This window comes from Chelon labrosus (genome assembly GCF_963514085.1).
Source record: "Chelon labrosus genome assembly, chromosome: 13".
Taxonomy (NCBI): domain Eukaryota; kingdom Metazoa; phylum Chordata; class Actinopteri; order Mugiliformes; family Mugilidae; genus Chelon; species Chelon labrosus.
In genome coordinates, this window is record NC_140346.1 from 15,947,508 (window position 1) to 15,970,910 (window position 23,403).

General features: G+C 42.3%; 1 protein-coding gene across 5 annotated transcripts in view; it reads left to right on the forward strand.

The window, feature by feature from the left end:
• The first annotated feature begins 411 nt into the window (after positions 1–411).
• Positions 412–23,403, forward strand: part of mcamb (melanoma cell adhesion molecule b) — a 39,562-nt gene continuing 16,570 nt past the window's right edge. For 3 of the 5 annotated variants that reach the window (XR_014699394.1, XM_084558626.1, XM_084558627.1), the window contains exon 1: positions 2,011–5,048. Coding sequence is in view for 4 of the 5 variants with exons in the window: in XM_084558626.1 (XP_084414752.1) it covers positions 4,985–5,048 (64 nt within the window). In the remaining variant the exon portion in view is untranslated. Of the gene's footprint in view, positions 5,049–23,403 lie in introns of all 5 variants that reach the window. The other 2 variants (XM_084558625.1, XM_084558624.1) reach the window with 2 other exon arrangements.

Here is a 23,403-nt window from a genome sequence, read left to right on the forward strand (position 1 = left end):
ATATTAAGCTTGGCATCTAGCACACAGAAGGAGTCATAGGCACAGTTTTTTTTTTTTTTTTTTGGGATGTTGATAAAGATCATCTTTGTAACTGCTGATGATGGATAATTCAGCTGCATACCGTGTGCTGGCAATCAGTGTGTGTGAGATCCAATAAAAACAAGAAGTACTGGATCTTGACATGCTGCAAAACTTTCTCTCATTTTATGTTCGCAGTTGAGACACAAATCTATGTGCACAAAATCTCTCAGAATGCACATGTGGATGAACGTAATGGATCCGAACGTCAGTCATTTACTGTAACAATGCGTTCATATATTCTTAAATGTGTATTTGGGATATTCTGTATTTATTTTCAACATCTATACAATTTATACAAGTAGTTGCCTGACAGTGTTATATCGTAAATGGAGAATGGACCCTGCCACCCTTAACAGGAATAAGCAATTACAGAAGATGAATGAATGAATGGATTTGATTGTGACATGACCTTAGACTGTTGTGATCTGACTAGAGATTAAATTACTGAAGTTAAACCACTTCCAACAAGAACTTTTCAAGAATTCATCATCCAGTCACTTCAGCACTTAGAACAGTCGAAGATGTGAAAGCAGCCTGTCACTGAACTAGCTTCTCTGCCTGACTATGCTGTCGTGTATCGGGTGGTGGACATTGTTCATGATGGACCGGATTTTATCGAAGGTCCTTGCATCTGCCACCGATGTCAGGGACTCCAGCTCTGTCCAGCCGTGAGGTTCGAGGTAACCCTAACCTTTTTTGTATACTGAGTCTACATTAGCCGACCAGTCCAGTTTGTGATCCAGATGTAGACCCAGGTACTCATAGGTCTGAACCACCTCTATACACTCCCCGATGATGGTTACGGGCTGCGGGTGGGTCCAGGACCTTTGGAAATCCACTACCATCTCCTTGGTTTTATCTGTACACTGTAAATTCTAACAAGTTGAGTTTACTTAAAGAAACCGATTACCTTGGGAAAAGTAAGTAAACAAACTTAATTGTGTGAAGTAGTGTGAAATTATTATATTTAAGTGAGCTGTACTTGTTTTTGAAGTTGTAAGAACTTAATTTATCTCAGTACAGTTAAATTCAATACTTTGTGTCACATTAACTTAATATATTTTGCCAAAACAAGCGAACATCACTTGAAATTTGTAATATACTACACTTGAGGTATCTTAGTGTAATCCACTCTAATAAAGTTGACCAAAACTCAATAAAGATAAGTCACATTAACTTAATATACTGTGCCAAAGTAAGTGAGCAGTACTTAATTTTAAATAAATGCACTTAACATACCTTAGTTAGTTAGTTAGCTAACTTAAAAATAAGAATTCACAAAATGGCATTACACACGTTTTTTTATTTTATTTCAGTATCTGTAAACAACAACAATAATAATCAACATGCTGTTCATTCGGAAACTTGTCTAGAAAGAGATCATCAAAGGTCGAGTTTCCCTCTTCAGTAGATACTTAAAAAAAATACAGGAGAACAATAAATTAGACTAAAAGAGACAGTGACCACCTATTGTAATGTCTAATGTTGAAGTATTTGGGATTAGGAACCTGCCCATTGAAATGTTACTAATTATTTATCATTGTTATTATTCGTCATCATATTTTATATTTAAATCTTTTTGTACAGTCTGAATCTGTTTTGGAAACACCAAACAGTTGTCTATATTCTATAAGACAATACCAAAAAACATTTGTCACATTTATCATCATTTTTTTTTACAAAGGCTTTTAATGTAATAATTGCAATGGTGAATCAAACTAAGACACAAAAATAAACATGAAATAAAAATTACTAAGGTCCAGTCTACTGAGAAAGCTTCTTATCAACGAAGCAGCAGTGGGGGAGGAGGTGTAGAGGGACGAAAGGCTGCGGTAGATAACCAGATACCCTGGTGGCCAATACAGTCTTGGTGACCGAGGGTACCTCTTTTCTAACTGCCACCAACTTCACTGTCACAGACACCACCTAAGGTAGGCTATATGGGAAAAAAAATAAACATAAAAAATGTATTAAATCTGTGTTACCACATTCTCATGTCCTTCATATCTAAGCAAGATTAAATGATGAACTGATTAATATTGTTTCAATAATGTTTCCAGATTAGCGTATTAAAACAGACAGCAGTGTCTATGAAAAACTCCTTATTCAGACAAAATGCATTACTTAAGGATAAGCATCACTAATGAATCTGACCTGCATTTTTGAATGTCTAAATGAAAGCAGTACCCACCTGTCTCCTTTCTTCTGTGTTGGTTTGTTGGTTTTAGTATTTAGGGTCATACCACCTGCATGAAATAAACCACACTGGGTAAAGTCACTAATCTGTGCCAGGCGTCAGCATTTATCAAAATACTGTAGTTATAAATAAGTGTAAAAATGATTGAGTGTAATGTACGGTTGTGGCCCTATGATAACATGACATTTTAGAAAAGTACGACGGCAGCGCTCGACTTCCGTGCTTACCGCGTGGACTGGCCCGCTGCTCTCTCTACTGGGTCAGTTATGACCGCTGTCTCGAGCAGCGGGCATGTACTGAGCCTGAGAAGTCAGGACATTGTTTGCATTTACAGTGTATTGATCAAAAGGCGGGACGGGATAGTGGAGAGGTGGTTAGCACTGATGCCTCACATCGAGAAGGTCCCGGGTTCGAATCCATGGGCCGACTGGGCCTTTCTGTGGGGAGTTTGCATGTTCTCCCTGTGTCTGTGTGGGTTCTCTCCGGGTACTCCGGCTTCCTCCCACCATCCAAAGACATGCTCATTAGCTGGCGCGGATTAATGCACAGGCTGGCCTAGGCTGCATCCTAGGGGCCCCACGTGTGCAGGGGCCCCGGATTGGCCACACTATTTAAAATTTTCCTAAATAGGCACGAAAAAAAACGACCTCTATTCACCCATAAAACAAATAAACAATTGATTGGACACATGTGATCCATATGTCAAATCTATCCAATCCGTTAGGTTGGTCACGTCACTTTTGATTGACGTCTTTTGACAGAATGACAGCAAAATGACAGAGAGAAGGTATGAAAGTGGGGCCTCCAAAAGAAAACAGCAGCGTTTAAAAGAACAACGCGACGAAGAGCTTTTAAAAAAAATCCTAAATTAACGGGATATTTCAAGCCTTCGTCAAGTCAAACAGATGCAGTCGCGGAGGATGAAACACGTAACGTTATAGAGGCGGCGGGATCCTTAGGGTTAGGGTTAGCCGCAGCTAGCTCATCTCCTCGGTAAGACTTCAGGGAATTTTATGTCACAAATAAGACGCTTATTACACAGGTTGGTTTATAAGGCTGGTCCTATTTTACAGCTCTAACGTTACATATGGTGAACAATTCCCCATTGACATCCGTGACTGCAACGATGCAGAGGCTTCACCACCACAACCATCTGAGTTATTATATGCTGCTGTTGCAGCAGCTGCTGCTGTGTTTATTATGCTGTGTTTTATACAGGGTTTGATGTAACCTATTTCCCAGTGGTTGTGTTTTAGTAAGGATGTTGTCTTAGAGTGTGTTCTGTACTGATACAGATGTTATATCTGAACTGTTTTGTGGCTGTGGTGGCATAGGCCAGACGGTAATATATATATATATATATTAGCATGATTTAAAGAGCTACTTCTATGCACTGGGTCCTCTGCTTGTTCATATTTGTGTTTTGTTTGTTGAATTTCTCATGTGGTCATTTTGTGGCAACAATTTAAATAAATATTGGTTGTCTCTATATTTGTGTATGCCAGTTCACCTTAGCATTTGTATGTGGGCCATTTATGGCAATAAATTCATTTTCTGGTAAAGCATGATGAGTAAGGGGGGCCCCACACAAAGAGTAGCCTAGGGGCCCATGACCACCTTAATCCTCCTCTCCTCATTAGGTTAATTGGTGATTCTAAATTGACCGCAGGTGTGCATGTGAGTGTGAATGGTTGTCTGTCTCTCTGTGTTAGCCCTGTGATAGACTGGTGACCTGTCCAGGGTGTACCCCGCCTCTTGTCCGATGACAGCTGGGATAGGCTCCAGCAGACCCCCGTGACCCTTAACAGGAATAAGCGAGTACAGAAGATGAATTAACCTTTTGTCTCTGCACCATGAGACAAAAGGTTAACTTTTGATCATGTCAAGGCATATGTTACATTTGTATTGTGATGTTTAATTAATTTGCTCTGCCAAGACATAGACATAAAGTCTTTAAGCTTTTGAATGGCAGCGTGTTGGAGGCTAAAGATCATCGACCCTGCCGCTTCAGGCTCAAGTCACCCTCCTCCTTACTGACATCTGCCTCCCCCACACATGACTGCAGACGGTGACATACTCATAGCATGTAAAATATTATTGCAAAAGCTTCAGCTGCCACACCTTTTCACACTAAATTCACTCCCATCATTCACTTAGAAAATTATTCCTCACCGGTTATGGCTTCCCGTTGAGAAAACATAAGTTATGGTGCCCTCGGTGAGGAAATGTATCATGTTAGAGTCTTGGCAACAATAAAGAAGCTGTAAATTAAACCGTATTTCGCTCCAGACCTCCGCCCTCCGTGAAGTTCCTCCTTTTTTTCTTCACACTGCAAAAAATACCCCCCTCGGCAACTCGTTAAACCCTGACCCACACCTGTGGTAAGTCTATTTATCTAGATATATGAGCCAAGAAAGAGCTGTGGTGCAGTTGTTTAAAGAAAATTTAAAGATGTAAAAATTAAATATTAAGAATTTCAGACTGATTTGGTTTTGTAGTTGAATCTCTTTTTACAGTGGAGAAGCGCTCGTCTCTGCCCCTTCTGCATCATCTGCCTCCACACGCTGCGCCGCCGCTCTCTCTCTCTCTCTCTCTCCCCCTCTCTCTCTCTTTCATACAGTTTTCCAAGTGGACCAGTTCCTGTCAGACTCCCTCCACACACACACACTTAAACCTCGGACATCTGCAGCACCGAGCCGACGAAACATGGCTTCACTGGACACCGCCTCCTTGCTCGTCGGACTTCTGCTCCTCTTTCACACCTGGGGAGGTGAGCGCAAAGACTGAACACGAGGGTTTGAGCGGTTTAATGTGGGATGTTGGCTGTGCAAAGTTTTTTTCTGTTTTCTTTTTTTTTTTACAGTGCAGATAGAAAGATCCCAAGAAACCAAATCAGCTGAGAGATTTCTCATAAAAGCATGAGTTATGAAACTGCAGTGTCTGTGTGATAGGACAGCTCGGGTTGCGTCTCCTTATTATCTCCTTGCAACATAGTCAGCTGGGGAAAATGAGCATTTATGTGGCACAGAATCCCTGAAGAGACTTTCTGGAGAAGTCAACTGTTGCCTGGGTCGAAACTTTACTTTCCTGCGGAAAGTCATGTCACATCATTGGTCCCTGTTTGTGTGCAGCTCCTGCGTCAGCTGCAGAGATGTGACACTGCACAGTTCTCTTTCTGCTTACGTTATTATTTTTTTTTTTAAAGTGAAAATGTGATCAGGGTAGCAACAGTTCTTTGTTGTGGCCTGGCTGTCTGATTTCACATCCCTCATCTTTTGAAAGTTAGTTTCCCCACCTTAATGCCATTATTCTTGGAGTGAATGTGCAGTTTTCACCTCTTCTTTCTGAAGTTGAATGCATGTCCTTTGCACAGTTGTTTTGTTGGTCGCAGATTCTTTGATGCCTGTAAACGGAGGAACATAAAGTCTAAACTGTGTGGCCTGCGGGGTCACTTGTTGGACACCTGTGCTCTAAAACTTCTAATTTAAATCTCCATAGAGAGACATCACGATCCGATCATTTCGGTGGTGTATGAATGTATGGTTTGTTTGCTGCGTGTATTTTTAGCCGCTCTGACATCCACAGACTTGTACTGAGGGAGCTCTCTGCCTGCTTTCTGTCAACTCGTCTGTTCCCAGCAGTGATCAAGTGGCTCAGTGCTGCCCAGGCAGCAGTGAATAGCTCGACTATGTTTCTCGCACACACATTCCTAGAGTGAGGCACGGCTCTCCCTGCTCAGGTTTAATAGTGTGGCATTTGCATGGCAAAAGGAGAAGTTCTTATTTATTGTTCAGGCTGCTCCTTTTAAATCAGGAGACGCTCCTCGTCTTGTCTGAGACGAGGAAGTTGTGAGAGATGCACACGTTTATTTTTGGAGAGCATGAGTGTCAGGAGGACATCACGGTCATCCACATTACGGCTTCATTTCAAAGGACTTTCCTGGTGTTGGTGTGTCTTTTACTGATTGTTTAAATTAGACAGGTCAGTGTCCCCCCCCCCTCTTTCCTCTCCTTGTGCCTGACTTCCCTCCTGTGTTGCCCCACGCCTCTACCTTTACTTATCCCTGTTTGTCAGCGACCACAAGGACCTCTCCGTCCTCTCTGCCGTATTGTGTTGATCTCCTGTTTGAGTTAAGACCATTGTTTGTAATCCCTTCAACTTCCTGTCCTAGTGCCTCTCTGGCTTTCTAACCTCCCGAGCACCCCCAGTACATATGCCCTTCCAATAAAATTACACATATTTTATCATTTAAATGTAGAGGCAGATATTTACTGTGTATTTCATTCAGAAATTTGACTTTTAATAGTGTTCTTTCCACCAAAAGAGTGAAATAAGTAAGTATCAACTATTTGGCTAGTTGTTCCAGCTCTAATCGGTTTGTGCAGACTTTCATAAAACATTTGTGGTGAGCTTGTGGTTTAGTGTTACTCAAAATGTTTAACAGTCATTATCTCGGGCATTTGATGATGATGATGGTGATCAGTGCCCACTCAGGCCGGCTGGATCTGCAAAGACGCTCTGTTTGAACACATGCCCATGTGTATGTGTATGAGCGTAATTGTGTCCGTGCCAAAACTCCAGCCCCCGGTGACATCAGAGGAAAGTCGGACATGCTGCTGGACTTTGGCGGTGACCCCCGATAAGGATACTATTCACTTCCTGTGACATCAGCTAATCTAGCCGGGCCAAAGAGCAGCCGCTTTGGACCTCGCTCATTTAAAGGTCACCGCTTTCTGCAGCGGCTGAGTCGCTGTGCCTCGGTTCCATGCGCTCAAAACAACTTCTGCTCTTCAGATGAAGAGAGCTGGTCATGGACAATAAATTCCCTTGTTGTGTCGAGACTGCGGCGTAGATAATTGAGGCCCAGTAATCTGGCAGAGGATCAGCAGAGCACAGCGGGTCTGAAATGGAAGTCCCTAAATTCAGATTTCTCTTGTGAGGACTGTGACCGTTTCGCTTCTGTCTGCTGCGACCTCAGGAGTGCAGACATTGTTAGGAAATGTGATTGGAGGTCTTGGACGTTCTCTATCTCTACCTGCATGCTTCCCTGCTTTTCCTCTCGATAAAAGTCATTTTCCTCTCACGTCCTGTTTTGACAATAGAACTGTCTAGTAAAACTAACTGCAAGCTGTTATAGAATATATTAATGAGATTTTTAACATCGTACATCGACCCTCCTGATAACCTCTATACCCTGAAACCACCTTATCTGGAGGTACTTTGTCATGGGCACATGGTGTGTTATCTCTGTCCCGAATGAAAGTCTTGTTCATGCTCTGTTTATGTGTTCCCATGCAACAGACTCCTCGGGACAGCACAGAGAAAAAGGGAGCCGTCCGCCGCTGTTTTTGATCTGGGCCGTGTGACAGCGTAACATCAATCTGGAGACGTCTAAAATTGTTTTGGCGAATTTGGGGTTGTTAGGATTAGCGAAACACAATCCAGATCCCCTGTGAATCCTGGAAAGGAAACAGTACGGAGACTAATTTTACTGTGAATATTAATATTGTGCGATGAACTGTGGTTTTTATAGTAGGACGCCAGACAAGGCTTGAAGCTGATCAGACTTTAAATACGGCACAGAGGTTCTGAGTGTTGGTGTGAACGTGTCAACATGGTTTATGTGACGGAATTAAAAGGTTCACAGGAATGTAAGCCACTACGGTATCTGAATAGTTCTTAAAACAGAGCCAAAGGAGACTTGAATACTCCCTGTCCGAATGAAGAATAAGAGTATCTCTGATGAACGCACCAGTGATCCATTTGTATTTAGTCTGGGGTAACCAGTGCCTGATGGAAATCATAAGCCTTTCAAGGGTTTTATTCCTCACTAAAATACACCGTGGTTGCTTTCAGATGGTCTCATCTCACTTGCATTAAGCGACTGACTTTTTGCTCTAGCATTGTACTGTCCTGGTGCAATGCCACCAGCTTTGCAGTCACACTTACGCTGTTGTCAGACCATCAGCTTTGCTCTAAAGAAAAGACAAGACAAAGAGCGCCTTTGTCGTGGAGGGAAACTGAGTTTTAGTATGGAGCAACTTTCTTTGTCTCTTTCTTGGTTGTGTTTTTTTTTTTTTTTTCACCCTCATCATGGTAAACTCGGTCTCTTTCTAGTTCATGCCAACCTTTAAATCAATCAACGTACTCTCTCTAACGGCGTCGTAATTCACTGGGATGTGCTACACGCAAACACATCTCTGTGTCCTTCTCTTTTGGTTGAGTTGCTACAGTCTCTCATTTTGCGTTGAGGGAGAGCAAAGCAAGCTGACACCAATGCAGAACCATAAATCGGCCTTTAGGAGAGTCTACAGAGATCCAGTGTGTCCTGATCTGATAATCCTTATGGTAATTACCGTATGTGACCACAGCTGTGATTCTATAGTATCACTGTAACTTTACAGTGGATATTGGAAGCAGCATGTAGCAAGAGTTAAAAATGCTTTGTTTTTTTAAGTGTGTTGGTCCTTTGCAGTATCTCCCTACTAAACCTTATAATGGGATGAAGCTGCACACTTGGGAGCATGAATTTTTGAAGCAAAGGGTTTCCTTTTACTGTTTGATCTTCCTATTGATGTGAATACCATCCATTATCACCATTACCTGGGTCAATATGGCAGCACGGCGATGGAGAAGGCGGGGAGCCTGTTACTGGTGGAGAAACCTCCCAGGACTTTGTGCTCCTGTCATCGGGGTCATTTGGTGTGCGTTCCCTGAGTAGCAGCATGCGGCTGTTTGTATAATGTAGCTCCTGCACAGAAACATTCTGCAGTCGTGTTGAATGATATCTCAATATCAACACTTTGTGTTGCCACAGTTAACTCATGTTTACTGTGTGAAGGGAAGGAAGGAAGTTGATTTATTGCTTTGCCCAGTCTTCGCTTATCAGAACAGGCTAAAATGCAACCTTTTATCAACACTTAAAAAATACACACACAAAGGGATTTTGCACCAGGCAAGGATTGCTTCAAGACAATGCCAGTCTGTCCACTTTCAAAGCTTCTTGCAGCTTTTTATTTTTTTTAATCCCACCTGGGTTTTTATAAGAAGCACACCTCCAGTTATGGCCGACAGAAAACCTTAGCACAACACCAACCCCCTCTGCAGATGTGCAATGAGGCATTTCATCTGTAAGTCATATCGGAGGGCCTCTGCGCACTATACTCTGATGCATTGCTCTATATTTGGCTCCATTCATATCAGGCAGTTTAGTGATCACCTCAGCTAGAACAACATCTGAAGAGCCAGCTCTCCTCTGACTGTAACATCTTACTGCGTCTCTAGCAGCCTTTGAAGTTCACCAACCAGACAGGCAGCTGCGTACACCTGGTGCACTCACGGCCCTGACAGCCTGCACTGCCAGACACACATAAACACACAGAGCACATGCAAACTCAGGCCTGCTCACTGCTACTACTTAATGACCTGTTGTCATCGCGGGTTATTTTTGTTAAAGCTGGGTTTGTCTTTCACTGCGGGCAGCACGGAAGAAGAGGAGTGGAGCTTGGCTGTCTTGGCCTGCTGTTGCTTATACATTACATGTCTGCCAGCAGAAAGCATTTAATTATTGATCACCAACATCTTTATGGTAAAGTGCCGAAGACTTCCCTCTCTGTGGCGTTATGCTGCATTCACATACTCACTGGATGATTGCATTTGTGAGTTTGAGAGTTATTCTTCAGTTTCATCAGAATATGGAAACAACATGATTGCCTCAAACAAGATGTTAAACAACATGCTGATGGCTATTTTCAGACAAAAAACTATTCTCACCATCAATATTTCCCTTTGTCCTCCTGCACACAGGACATTGTCAGTTGTGTGCAAACTATTTTATGTTTTTGTGGGAGGGTATTCACAAGAAGTTTTTGACTTGGGAACAAAGTTTTCTGATTATTCCCTCATCACACGAATGCACAGTAATAAACATCCTCCCAGCTGCAGACCTAATAAATTCAGTGGCAAACAGACTGGTATAGGCTGTGAGAAAGGGACGGTCACTGTAGGATTTAAGTAGCTAATAAAATAAGCGAACTGTTTGTCTTCAAGGTTTAAGGGGCTAAATACAAAGTAATAAGTATTGGAATGTTTTAACAAGACATACTAAACTCCTATGACTTGTTTATCTGTTATCTGTAGCTTTGCGAATATGACAGTCTGGAGGTCTGACGATGCAGTGCAGCTGTTATTTCCTACTGAACACCTACACATTTTGGTGCGGATTATATCAAAAGTTTCAAACTGCACAAAGGCTTTCTGCATTGTGCTTTTAGTTGGACTTAAACAGAAAATGTGTACTGAGCGAAGGTGGATGACACGGTTCACAGCAGGAAGTAAACACAGGAAGGACCACACTGGGTGTGTGCTCATTCCTGTGTTGCTTTGTTGTTTGCGCGAATTTGCATTCATATTTTAGAATATAAGGCCGTAGGATGAACTAATTTCCTCTTAATACACGGCTGTAGACACAGTGAGTGAAAAAGTAGTAGTTTCCAAACCTGTGTTAAACCGCTTTAGACTAATGAGCCCAAGATATAAAACTCTCAGCGCTGGTGAAGGTGACTGGCCCTTGACAGCAGCTGATACCTGATCCCTGAGAACCACCAGAAACTTAACAAGCTCACCATTAAATCTACAGTATATGTGCGACACAGAAGCCTCTGGGAGTTGGACCTCTCGGAAAGCAGGAGAACTGTGAAATTATTTTTAATGATGTTTAAAAATGTATTTTAGTGACCTCAGACCTTTTTATAATGGTACAGGAGGCCAATGAATGGGGTTAACAATGTATTCTGCATTATAGGGAAGCAGACCAATATTGCATTCAGACCACAGGTAGTTATATGTTATGACATAATACACTGAAATATAAAATAGTGAATTTTCTTAATTCTTTCACGTCCCTCTGTTATCAGTCAACTTTCCCCCACAATTATAAATATCAAACATGTTACCTGAAGATGTGATCGGCTTCTGCACACTGCTAGGTTGTTGTAATGACTGTAACTCTGCTCTGTGGGACGGCTTGCTAAGTTGCGTCACGGTTGAAATAACAAACCAAAGTAACAGTGTATTTATCAGCCCTGAAATGACCTCTGACCCTCCTATGTTTTTATTTTCTGTAGACATACGCTCATCAGCCACAAACGTCAGCATCACTTTAGGTAGAGTGCGACCAATGTGCTAGCATTAGGTTGACATCTGAATATGTATATATATATGCATATTTTAATTGCATTATTACTGTAACTGTTTCCCATGGTAATGCAGACTACAGAGGAAAATGCTGGAAACATTGTGTTTTTGTGCCCCATAAGTATGCCATTTGGATTTTTGGTCTGTCCTTCAAGCTCAGAATACATAATAATTGTGGTTTGTGTTTGGCCACAGAGGTTTGAATCACTCTTTATAGCCTCTGAATGGTTTAGCTGTTTGTGCAGGAATACATGTGATTGTTGTGTTTTGTAAACTCCTAGAGGAGTAAGTCATACAGTAAGAGCCCAGCTGCCTTATCGGTGGTGTCAGTACTATATGTCAGTACAGAGAAGGGAGGCGGCTTCATGAACAAACTGGAAAGGCCCAGACATCAGAGAAGACCAACCGTGACGTCACCTCACGTCACCAGTGTCTGGACCATAAAGTTGCACTTGAACACATCGCAAAGACTACAGACGACAGACAGCTGGCACATATACACCGATCAGGCATAACATTATGACCAATATTGTGTAGGTCTACCTTGTGCCTCCAAAACAGTTGTGACTCATCAGAGAATGAATGTGGACCTTCTGAAGGTGTCATGTGGTGTCTGGTAACTGGATGTTGTTAGTGAGGGCGTTTGGGTCCTATGAGTTGAGCGGAGGGTCCTCTGTGGATCATCCCACAGATACTTGATCAGTTTGGGATCTAGTGAATTTGGAGGCCAGGTCAACACCTTGTGCTGTTTTTCATGTTTTTTTTTAAAGTTGTTCCTAAACCGTTTTTGTGTGTGTGTGTCTGTGTCAGGCTGCATCCTGCTGGGGATGGCTGCTGCCGTCAAGGAGTGTCATTGCTATGGGGTGGGGGTGCCTGGTCTGGTCTAGGTGGGTGGTACACGTCTAAGTAACATCCACATGAATGCCAGGTCCAAAAGTTTCCCAGCAGAACATTGAATTGTCACAAGAAGGTCAATGTTATTTACTTCTCCTGTCAGTGGTTTTGATGTTGTGGCTGATCGGTGTATTCCATGTCCATGTGAAAGGAAACAACTCTTCAGCTGCACTGGCTGATAAGCTGCTGCTCACTAACTCTCACCAGTGGTCGGACACTGGCAAACCTTCTGCTTGTTTTGGTCTGTTCATTACTATGTGAGGGAACCCTACTGTCACTCAAAGCGGCTTCACCTTTAATTATGCAGAGCTTTAAAACTTGATAAAATAGAAACAATTAGAAGAGTTATATAAAAATCGGAACACCGACAGCTGTCATGAATAGGGAACTTAACTTACAAGGCTGTAAACATGTTTGTTTCTGATGTAAAGTTGGAGATTTTGACATCATCGATGACTCGGTTTCGGAGACAGTCTTGAGTGGCCAGTCGGTGACTTCTGTGACTTTTGGGCCCTCACTTGTTCGCTTGTGCTGTGGTTTGTTATTCTCCGCTGCTGTGATTAATCTGTGGGAAAGATCATGGTTGTAACAAATAAACTGTGTAATGTTAGCATTGGGCCACATCACATAAACATACATACAGATACATTTACAGTTATACTAATGACACTGATACACAGACAAACATGCAGCATTGGATGTCTAAGAGACTGGGCCACCGTGACGACTAAAAGCTGCATTTATGAAAAATAATCTTTTTGTTTCATTACATTTTTTTACCCTTTTCTTCAGCACAGTTTTTATTTGTTTATTTTTTTTGTCCCTCAGGGTCAAAGGTCGTTCAGTGACGCCCAGACAAGCCAGCTGTTCGTTCTCGTCAACCACACCGACTCTGATGTCAAAATGAGGGTTTAAGAAATAGTTAACATTCTGAAGCGTTGCAAGACCAAAATGTTGAAATCGACACTATTCACACTGTCACAGGGGATAAGGGAAGTGGGATATATGATCCATATGCGCATCGTAAAATATTCCGGTGCCACAGTTCATTAAATTAAGTGACATTGCAAAACAAACACTTATGTTTAATTGTTTAATTTGTAAGAAAGTAATTTATTTCCTTATTTACCAAAAACCCCTGTCACTCAGACATGACAAAATACAAACCATTCTCTTGTCTGAGGCTGTTGACTTGTTGGTTTGTCTGTAGTTACTATTCTGCTGTGAGAAACTGGAAACCTGAGAGGGAAATGTGCGATAGTCACCCAGGAAACATGAATGCCAACATACTGGTGGTACGTACAGAGTCTTCAGGATGATTAGATCTGCCCCGGACCATTTAGGGAATAAAATGCGGTGACATGGCGTGAGCCAAAATTTAATTCAGCTCTGTTAATCATGCACGGTCGTCCACTGGCTCTGAGAAACAGCTTAGTCAGAAAAATTCAAGCAGAAACATATCGATGGATGATGAAGCACAATATCGCTACAAAATGAAGGCAATCTATGCAGAGATGCAGAAAATACTGAACAAAGACTTTATGTGACAAGATCAGAGGCACTAAGATTGCGTAAAACATCTGAGGTCTCTCTTTATACAGGATATTAACAGATTTGTATCTCAAAAAATGTAATCAAAGGAGAGCTTTTTCATGGTCCTGCGCAGAGCCGCGGGGCGTTTAAGGCCGCAAATCAGCAATCCTGGAAAGCGTCATTCGTTCATTCATTCATCTTCTGTAACCGCTTGTTCCTGTGAAGGGTCGCGGGGTCTGCTGGAGCCTATCCCTGCTGTCATCAGGCGAGAGGCGGAGTACACCCTGGACAGGTCGCCAGTCCATCTCAGGGCTGACGCAGAGAGACAGACAGACAACCATTCACACTCACACTCACACCTACGGCCAGTTTAGAATCACCAGTTAACCTAATGAGCATGTCTTTGGACGCTGGGAGGAAGCTGGAGTACCTGGAGATAACCCAGGCCCAGTCAGCCTATGGACAGATAAAAGCAGCAGAATACAAAGCGCGAAACCAGCACCTGAGAAAATGGTATCTAATGTCGATTAAGTCTACAAAAGAAGAAAATTATCAATGGAAACGTGTGAGATTTTGGTTTGCAGGCTGTGAGAAGCACCTGCAGATCTGCCGGAGTGCACATGCAGCAAGCCTCTGGTGTGTGACTGCTTTTATCCATCATGATATACAGTCGAGTGTGTTCATGAGAGAAGCTTATTTCCCTGAGGAGAAAAAAAAAAATAAAAATGCAGGCATGTGCTTTAGATTTGTGACACGAAACTGAAGGTCAGTTTGAAGCTGTGCCAGAGAGAGGAGCTTCAAACTGGTGTTTTTTAACTTTGATTTTTAAATCATTATGCGCTTTGAAAGTGTACAAAGATCGTGGATTGATAGGGGTAGCTGCAGAGGCTGCTGCACTGGTGTCTTTTTTCTTCATCCTGAAGCTGATTTATGTGCTCCTTAACCTCTTTATCAGCTCTGAGGTCAAACACACACACACACAGCTCTGTCTGTCCCTGTGCTAAGTGTTGCCAATGTCCGAAAAGCACTCACTGTTGGGCTGAGGGACTTCTCCTGTCGTTTGTTAATGTGATAGAGATGAGACTTCAGTGTGGCTTATTTACCAGAGACAGTGGTTAAGAACTGCAGAGGGACGGCTGCTGAGCTATTGTGAATGGAAAATGACATATCACTAATAAACCCATCGTCTATCCTCTTGCGCCTCTTATTAGGAGACATGACCAGAGAAATGTAGCTGGAGGGAACACAGTTAAGTCAGGACGATTAGCCTGTGCTGAGTTGATGGGACTGGGACACGAGTCCGGCCTTAGACATGAATGTTGTTTAGTGGATTTGTACGATAGGCATCTTCAGACGCAAGGCAACTAAAGCCTCGGACTTGAAGAGCTCAAATCTCTGAAAATCCTCTGAACTGCACTCCCTTGGAAATCCTGCCGTTATGAGAGTTCAGCGTGCACTGCAGCAGAAGAAAATTCACCCCGGTTTAATTTACCAGGGGGTTAAAGCGCAGGCAGAATAGCTCATATCCAGTAGGAAAAAAATGCTCTTCTAATTCAGACAATCGAGTACAGAAATTGGTTGCAGAGGTTTTCAAGCTTGCAGGAGAACTTAAAGTTGTCACTTTAAAATAAAACCCACTGACAGTATGTAAAGATGAATGAAGCCTCTGTGAGGTCACACATAGGATTCCTAAAGAGGTTAGCACTGGCCCTTGTAATAAGCTGTAAAATGTTTATTTCTGCTATGAAGCATGGAGGACTGAACCACAAGTGGCCCAGGTGGAAGTGCAATTTTTGGATTGCAGCTTGGTAAAAACATGAATACGATAAAGTATGTGTGACGCAGTGTGTCAAAAGAACCGGGTTGCAACATCCGGTCGCATTTTGCAGTACGTAACCCAGCATGCTGTTCTGGTTATTCTGACCCACAATCCTCAGCTCAGCGGCATGACACATGAGATGACATAATAATAATAATAACAGTAAAGACAGATGAATGTGGTTTTACTGTAGCGCCAACTATTTTGTCAACAGTATTTGTCACTGCAGAATTTAACGTGTGTGAGCAGGAGGGTCGGAGTTCAAGGTACATGAATGTGATGATGTTGTGTGTCTTCAGTTAAAGTTGAACACATGGTCTTTGCAGATAGGAAGGGTTCACTGTAACGTGATTATGCACTAATGAAAACATAATCATGAATGCTATATCCCATTTCCGTTTATAGAGCCCCACTAAATCCTACACTCTAGACTTTAAACGATCTTGTTCATGCATTTCTTAACAGCTCTGGAGACAATGCCTCGTTTTCCCATTTGTGTCCTTATGCATGTGTTTTCTTCCGTCCTGCTCACTCTCGGTGCACCAGAAAGACGCCTAACAATCATTTTAGCCTAACACTCGTTTTAGCCCTGGCAGTGTAAAGCCCAGAGCTGCTCGGATTCTCACTGATCCTCGGAGCTGAAGTCGTCCTCTGGGAGCCGCACTGGCACAAGTGGAGACCAGAGGCCGGTCGGGATCTCTTGTCTCTTCTCTGTTAGTTCAACACCCTGCTTAATAATGGATGATGTTTTTCTGAAATAATGCTGCGTGCTGATGTAATGCACATTAGGAACCTTTTAACCTAATGCAAGCCGACCTGATGCTGTGTGGCTGACTCCACAGAGCAGACTGATGTGTTTGCTGGTGCTTCACAGTGTTTAGTTACAGTAGGTCACTGTTAGTGGTTAACTTCCCCTCGGCTTCGGTGTTTGTCCAAGTGATTATTTTGAGCCTAAATGTGTATGTTTTTCTGCTTTTGAAGAGTTCCACTTGTTCCGTTAATTCCTTTATCTCTCATTAAACTGGAATGTATTTTCCATCTGGGTCAAGCCAGACAATCGGTAAGAAAGTGGTCTGATATGACTTGATCCAGTATCGTTCACTTCATTTTAATCAGCCCTCTCCAAGTGGAAACAGCTGATGCCGTCAATAGAGATCATTGTTTTCATGGCTCCGTTGCGTCATCGTGGGGCACAAACACCCAGGACCTCAGACCACAGCACGTGGGACATTTTAAATCAACCTTTTCATTTCTCCTTTGATGAATGGGCGAAGCTTTTGGCAAATAAAGCATGTGACCAAGAGATGAGTTTACAACAACACCGGCGCTATTTTCTTTCGCAGGAACTTGAGGTGTGATCAAGAAAATGTTTCTTTTGGAAGTTTTCCTGCGAATCCTCCTCCGTCGTACCTGAGATTTGTTCTCGTACAGACTTAAACGGTACCTTCAACTCTATTGTGATGCATCACATTGAGACAGGATGCAAAACTCTGATGGATGAATTATTTATTCATTCAGGTATACAGCTGCTGTTAGTTGGCACGTAGCGCTGACACGCTATAAACTTTGAAAATATTCCCTATTTCAGTGCATCAACTGGTCTTACACCCCTCAATGCAACCCTTCCAATTACATTTTCTCTTTCTGTAGCACCTTAACGCCTTTTTATGTAGGTTTTTCATATTTTCTTGTTGTATTTTTCCACCTTTACCTGCAATTGATTTATCGCTACAGACTGTGTTGTACCGCTTACGACCACAGACCCTGAAATACCTAACCTGTAAGCTGTGTGAGGTATGGGATTAAACTGAACACATGAAGCACACGTGTGGATTTTGCAGTGCTGTAATATATGTAACAGATATGCTGAACGCGTTTAGGTTTCGTTACATGAATCAGCACCTTGCACAGACTAAAAGCTTCGTAAATACCTTGGACACAGCCTGGATGAGATGGGCCTGGTACGACAAGAATGCAAAAACAAACAGCCACAGAACGCAAACACACACAGCGACTGAACAGAATTATAATGTTAATACACTAGCACAAACACCAGTGGTTTACTTTTACAAGAATCAGGCCAAAATGGTAGGTATTGCATTTTAATTTCTACTGGGCGCCTAGACCAACAATCCAACACACTGTTCCTTACATATACAGTAATGATCCTAATGTTGCAGAACCTCCCTAGGGTCTACCTGACTAGACCCTGGACCTGCAACCTAATCTAAACACAGGCTCCTAACATTAAACATCTACGCTATTACCTAGCTCCATGTTGTGCATGGGGCTAAGTGCAGCTAAACAGATCCTGTACATGTGCACACACTGGAAGATGCTCTGTTTACGAATAAGTAAGGGCTTTCTATAATGTTAAACCAACCGTTCACGGGACTCCTCCAACATTATTGCTGACATCATTTGTCAGGGTTTTCATTTCAAAAAGAGTTCCTCATTGGACATGATAACGTTTAAGTGCAACACATACTGTGTGGCGTGTTTAAATACACTCAGGGCCGTTGTTTTTTTTAATGTATTCTCACATCAGTGGTTTCAAAACAAACTGAACAGTGTAGCTGTCGTGCGTTGCCTTTCAGCTGTTTGTCCTTGGAGTTTTATCAGGACTTGTTTTTAGTTTGATCTAAGTATTTGGCTCACACAGTCGTAAAACTCACATGTGCACACAAAGGCAGCATTAAAAGGATATCGTAAAAAATGGTTAGATACTTTTTTTTTATGATTCATTATTGATACTTGTGGTATCCACCAAAAAAGGAGAAAGCTGCTACTGAATACCTTATCCTCTGAGTCAGTGGGTAAAAAGTTTTCTGTGTGTGTGTGCTTGTGTATTTGCAATCTATCTTTAGCTCTAATATGCCAGCAGCTAGCAATGCACATCTCATACTTGTGAAGCCATGTCATGAGACCTCTCTCTCTGTCTCTCTCTCTCCCTCTGTTCCTGTATCATCACAATCAGCACTGAACTAAAATACTGTCCCTGTTGGCCTTTCCCATACTTCCCAACAGCTTGTGTTATTTTATTTCGGACTGCTCACACAGCGGCTGATATGGAGGCCATTTTGTCGTCTCAGGACGTGGGAAAGAGGATGGAGGGGGCGTTTGTACCATCATGGGAGCAGGCATAAGGAAATGGTCCACTGAGATGCACTCTGACACACACACACACCCACACACACACAGACACAGTAACGCGGGTAGGCATTCATATTCTTTTCTTCTTTTTTTATATATGGGAGTCGTGGAGTTAGACATGGGAAAAAGAACACTTTTTTTATATATATGTGGGTGTATGGGGTGGAGCATATCAAAATAGCTGATTGTGGAATCTCTGAGTAAAGGGGAGTAGGTCTTGTTTCAAAGTAGTTATTGAAGGCCAGGGAGGAGAGTGAACTCTCTTTGGAGAGGGAAGACCAAAGCACTGCTTATCAAAGTGGGATTAGCCTCAGGTCAGAGAAACTAGTGCTGCCCCTCGCAGCTGAAGGCCGCCGCTCAGATAGTCACAGCTGTGGTTTGAGACTGCTCGGTTAAAGATTGCGATGCCAGTCCAGAACTTTTTTTTCCAAATGTCTTCATTTTCCAGAGCGCTGAAAAGCAAAAATCTGCAGTAGTATGAAGCAGAGCTGCCCCAAAGATGGGGTGAAAGTATTGAGTGTATATATAAAATTACGTCAACAATAGGATTTCTGAAGAGCGGTTTTGAAGCTCAGTGTAGGTTGCATCGGAAACCATCGTCTTGTGTGTCACATGAACCATGCAACTATAAATGCTAATACCAGTATAGCCCTCTGCTGATTGAGTCGCTTCTGAAATCAGCCTCAAGTGGTCACCTGAGGAACTGCAGTTTTCGGTCTGGAACTTCACACATGACTGAAACATAAAATGGAAATTATCCTTTTCACTGCAGATGTTGTGACATATTAAACAGAGGTGTAACAAGTACCATTAACATCACTACTGCTGCAACTGATCCATCAACACTGTAATTACTTTGAACTTTCCTGCAATCAGAATACGTCTAGGCCTAGGGAAAGAAAATATGAATGCTAGTCGTTCCCACCATTACTGTTACCATAAATACCATAAATAGTAGAATCCCTAAAAACCTCGCTTGCTTCCAGCCATACAGCCTGAAGATCTCAATTTAGAGGAGTTTCTGCCAAAACCCCAATAAAATGGAAATAAATGGGTTGTATTAAAGAAAACCTTTACCTGTACCTTCTACTGAAAAAATATATGTAATATTTCAGCCTGCACATTGTTGCCTATGGCTTCTAATTACTGGCAGCAGATGCAGATATCTGACTTTAAATGTGTTCTCAAGCTTCATCTTACCATAACTGCATTCCTCTGTTGACGATCACTCTTCTGTTAGACCTACTGGACATAAATTGTTTGACTTGGTGGCACTTTGATGCTATTTGCTTTATTGCATTGATGCCACTACTATAGGTGATGGTTTAAGAGACCCATTTGAAGGTTTATTACCATACTGTTGTAACAGTTGTGACTCAGAAAGATGGAGCCTGGCGTGCTGAGAACCAAGCCAGGTCCAGCCCCCGGTTGATCTGTGTAACAGGTGGTCCGTTGAAATGTAATATAATTTCCAATCACCAGGAGAAATCGGTGAGCAATGGGCCTCCCTCCCCATCTCCCCTGTTGTGTGGTCCGCTCTGATCCTTTCCACTGTATTTACATTCTTTGCTTCCTCTGCCTTTTGGAAATCGTTAATTCTAATGGCATGTTGAGTGGATACTGCCGGCATTTGGCTCCGGAGCCCTGGGGATCTGCGTGTGTGTGTTAGAGAAAGTGTCTGGCAGGTCAGTGTGACAAGTTGACCTTGTTTTCTGTGAGGCATCGTGGGAATGTGCAGTTTGGTTGCTGCAGCTGCCACTGTCCGTCTCTTTGTCTCCGCGCACGGCAATTAGAACATCACCTGAACCCCACACAGACCAGTACTGACAATGAAGTGCAGTGTGTTTCGGCTGCATGTAATGTTATAAGGCTGTCAAAAGAAAACATCCTGGTGACCCACGTTGAACAAAGTTCTCTATCTCTCCCAATATCACCAAAAATGGAAACAAAACAGCGGTAAGAAGCCCACACACAGACATTTCCACAAAAAACAAAGAAGCAAAAGTTTTTTTTTATCATTTCTTCAAGAAACTCTCCAAGTCTATCAGATATTTGGATATTCCATGACCCGGATGACCACATTCACAGACATTTTGTCTCACATTGTCTCCATCATCAATCATAAAATCTTACAGATTAAGTGCATTTCTAATAAAACATGATTTAGCATGCATTAGCTTGCGGTCTTCTTCTTCCACCCTGTCTTTATTGCTGCATTGCCTTGTCTTTAGGTGCACCAAATCTAATCTGAATGCAAAACCATCAACAGGATGTCAGCGCATTGCCTTTGCATTCATGCAAAATAAAAATAAAAAATAAAAAGGTGACATCCAGGTGCTACAATTGGTGACCATCAGTTCACTGGACTTATCAGTCCATTGACTAATCATTTACATTCCTAAGCGGTGCCGTTTATTACAACATAAAACCATGACCTAGGTCTGGTTTACTAATTTGTCCTCCTCCTGTCTTCTTTCATTCACACCAAAATCTTTTCTGAAAGTTCTCCGGAGTCCAGTTACTTGATGCTATTTCTGTTTGGTGCTTTTGGCCGGGCCTCACTGCTTCAGGAGAGTTGGAGCGTGCAGCCGGCGTAGCGCGAACAGAGCTGTGTCCACCCAGCCAGAGGATGCAGGAACAAGACCAGTTTTAGAAGTCGCTTTTTTCCGTCCTGAATTAGATCAGCAGACTCCTCATTAATAAATGAAATCTTGGCTAACTTGTGCCAGCTAATACAAGGGAATGGGATAAAAAGAAGAAAGCATTTGGGTCATCAGTCAGTGTCATGAACTGTGGCTCAAAGAACCAGCGAATTCTCTGCGGAGTTACAGGATTATTAGGTGGATATGAGGAATATTAGTTTAAGTATTAGTGTCTGCTGGAGAAAAATCAGTTTTATCTGAACGCTTATTCATGGAATCGTGAAGTCTGCTGCACGTTTATGGAGTTTACAGAGTAGCGTGTCCTCTGTGTGACGTGTCTGTGTTGAAATGCCTCGGGGTGCGTCACAGGACGGATGTGATTGATGAGGGATGTGCGAGACGGCCTCCGGGGGCCACGTCTTTAAGAGTTTCTCTGACATTCTTCAGCACTATTTAGCTGAGTAGAGTCGACCAAAACTAAGTGGGGCTACTGTTCTGGCAACATAACCGCGGAGGAGTGTCTGCATCCGTCCATCCCTCAAATATGTTAGATAGATGATTTCTGGTAGTATGAAGTCAGAGGCATGCGGGTTTGTTGTAGTTTCATTTCAAAACCGGATTTAGGTGCATTATTGTTAAGTAAACCCAAATATTGCTTTTAATTTCCCACCGATTTAATTCTTATAGATGAAGTTTTTAGTCCTTTTCTCATTGATTTGTTGCACAAATTCAGTTAAGGTCTTAAAATAACATTCTTAAAAGTCTTAAAACTATACAGCTTAGTTGTTCATATTCATTCATTAGCTGACAGGTAAACTGTGCATCTTACAGCTTGACGTGGAAGAACAGGGTAAGAGAGAAGTGCCACCTTAATTTGAAGCAGGAGACATGTGGTCAAACTATTTGTTTTGTGTCTGTATTGCTTTAAAAGATACTAAATCAGCCTAGCCTAATTTTCTACTTTACCAATAAAACAATCTCCCCACTGTCTGAGAGGTTGGAGTAAAGAAGAAACATAATGAGGTCAGCATTAATGTGCATCTCCAGATCTTTTTTTAAATGGCAGAAAATTCAGGGCACTAACTGTGATCCACCACTTTGCAAAGAAATGCATTTTGTTATCAGGCAAAGAAAACGCTTTGACGTCAATGATTCAATCATCAGTTATCAGAGTTTTTGCCACTAGAGAAATCGACTCTAACGATTTTCCCCAATTATTTTGTTCATGTGTCCTTGGATAAGTGAACTTGCCTATAGGATCTAATGCTTCTTCCATACAGAGCTGTGTTGTGGTTGTCATTTCACACCTTGTTTAAACTGAATAACGAAGAGGAGGATATATTTTTTGCAGCATAAAAACATTAAATATCCTAAAGGAAAAAGTTGTAAAGACGGTTATTCAGCTGGATGTTCAAATCGAGGCAGAGAGCTGCTAAAGGGAAGTGAATGCAGCCGTGAAGCTGAAGGTGCCTTCTCTGATAAGACTTGGAAAACACTTCCTGCAGCTTGTCAGGAGCAAATGAAAGACCAAAGTTGAGGGGAAGTTCTGGCATTTCAATCCCGTCTCTGCGTCTCTTCTCTGAGAGAGGTTTTATCTTTAGCTAAGATACTATGAGTGTGTCACTGAGGGATTAGTGTGTGATAAATGTCAGAGGCCACAGCAGCAGCTCTCAGAGAAGCAAACACCTCTGGCTGCCACCGTGATTTCTTCCCCCTACCTCACCTCTCTTTCCTTTCTGCGCTCTCTTCATCCGTTTTCTCACGTTAACTCTACACCCCATTCACTCTTCTCCGACCCATTTACATGCATACAAAAAGCGACCTGACTGAGACACTGTTTTCCCATGCTCCTGCTCTCTCTCACGTCCTGAAGTAGGGCTGCTATTTCT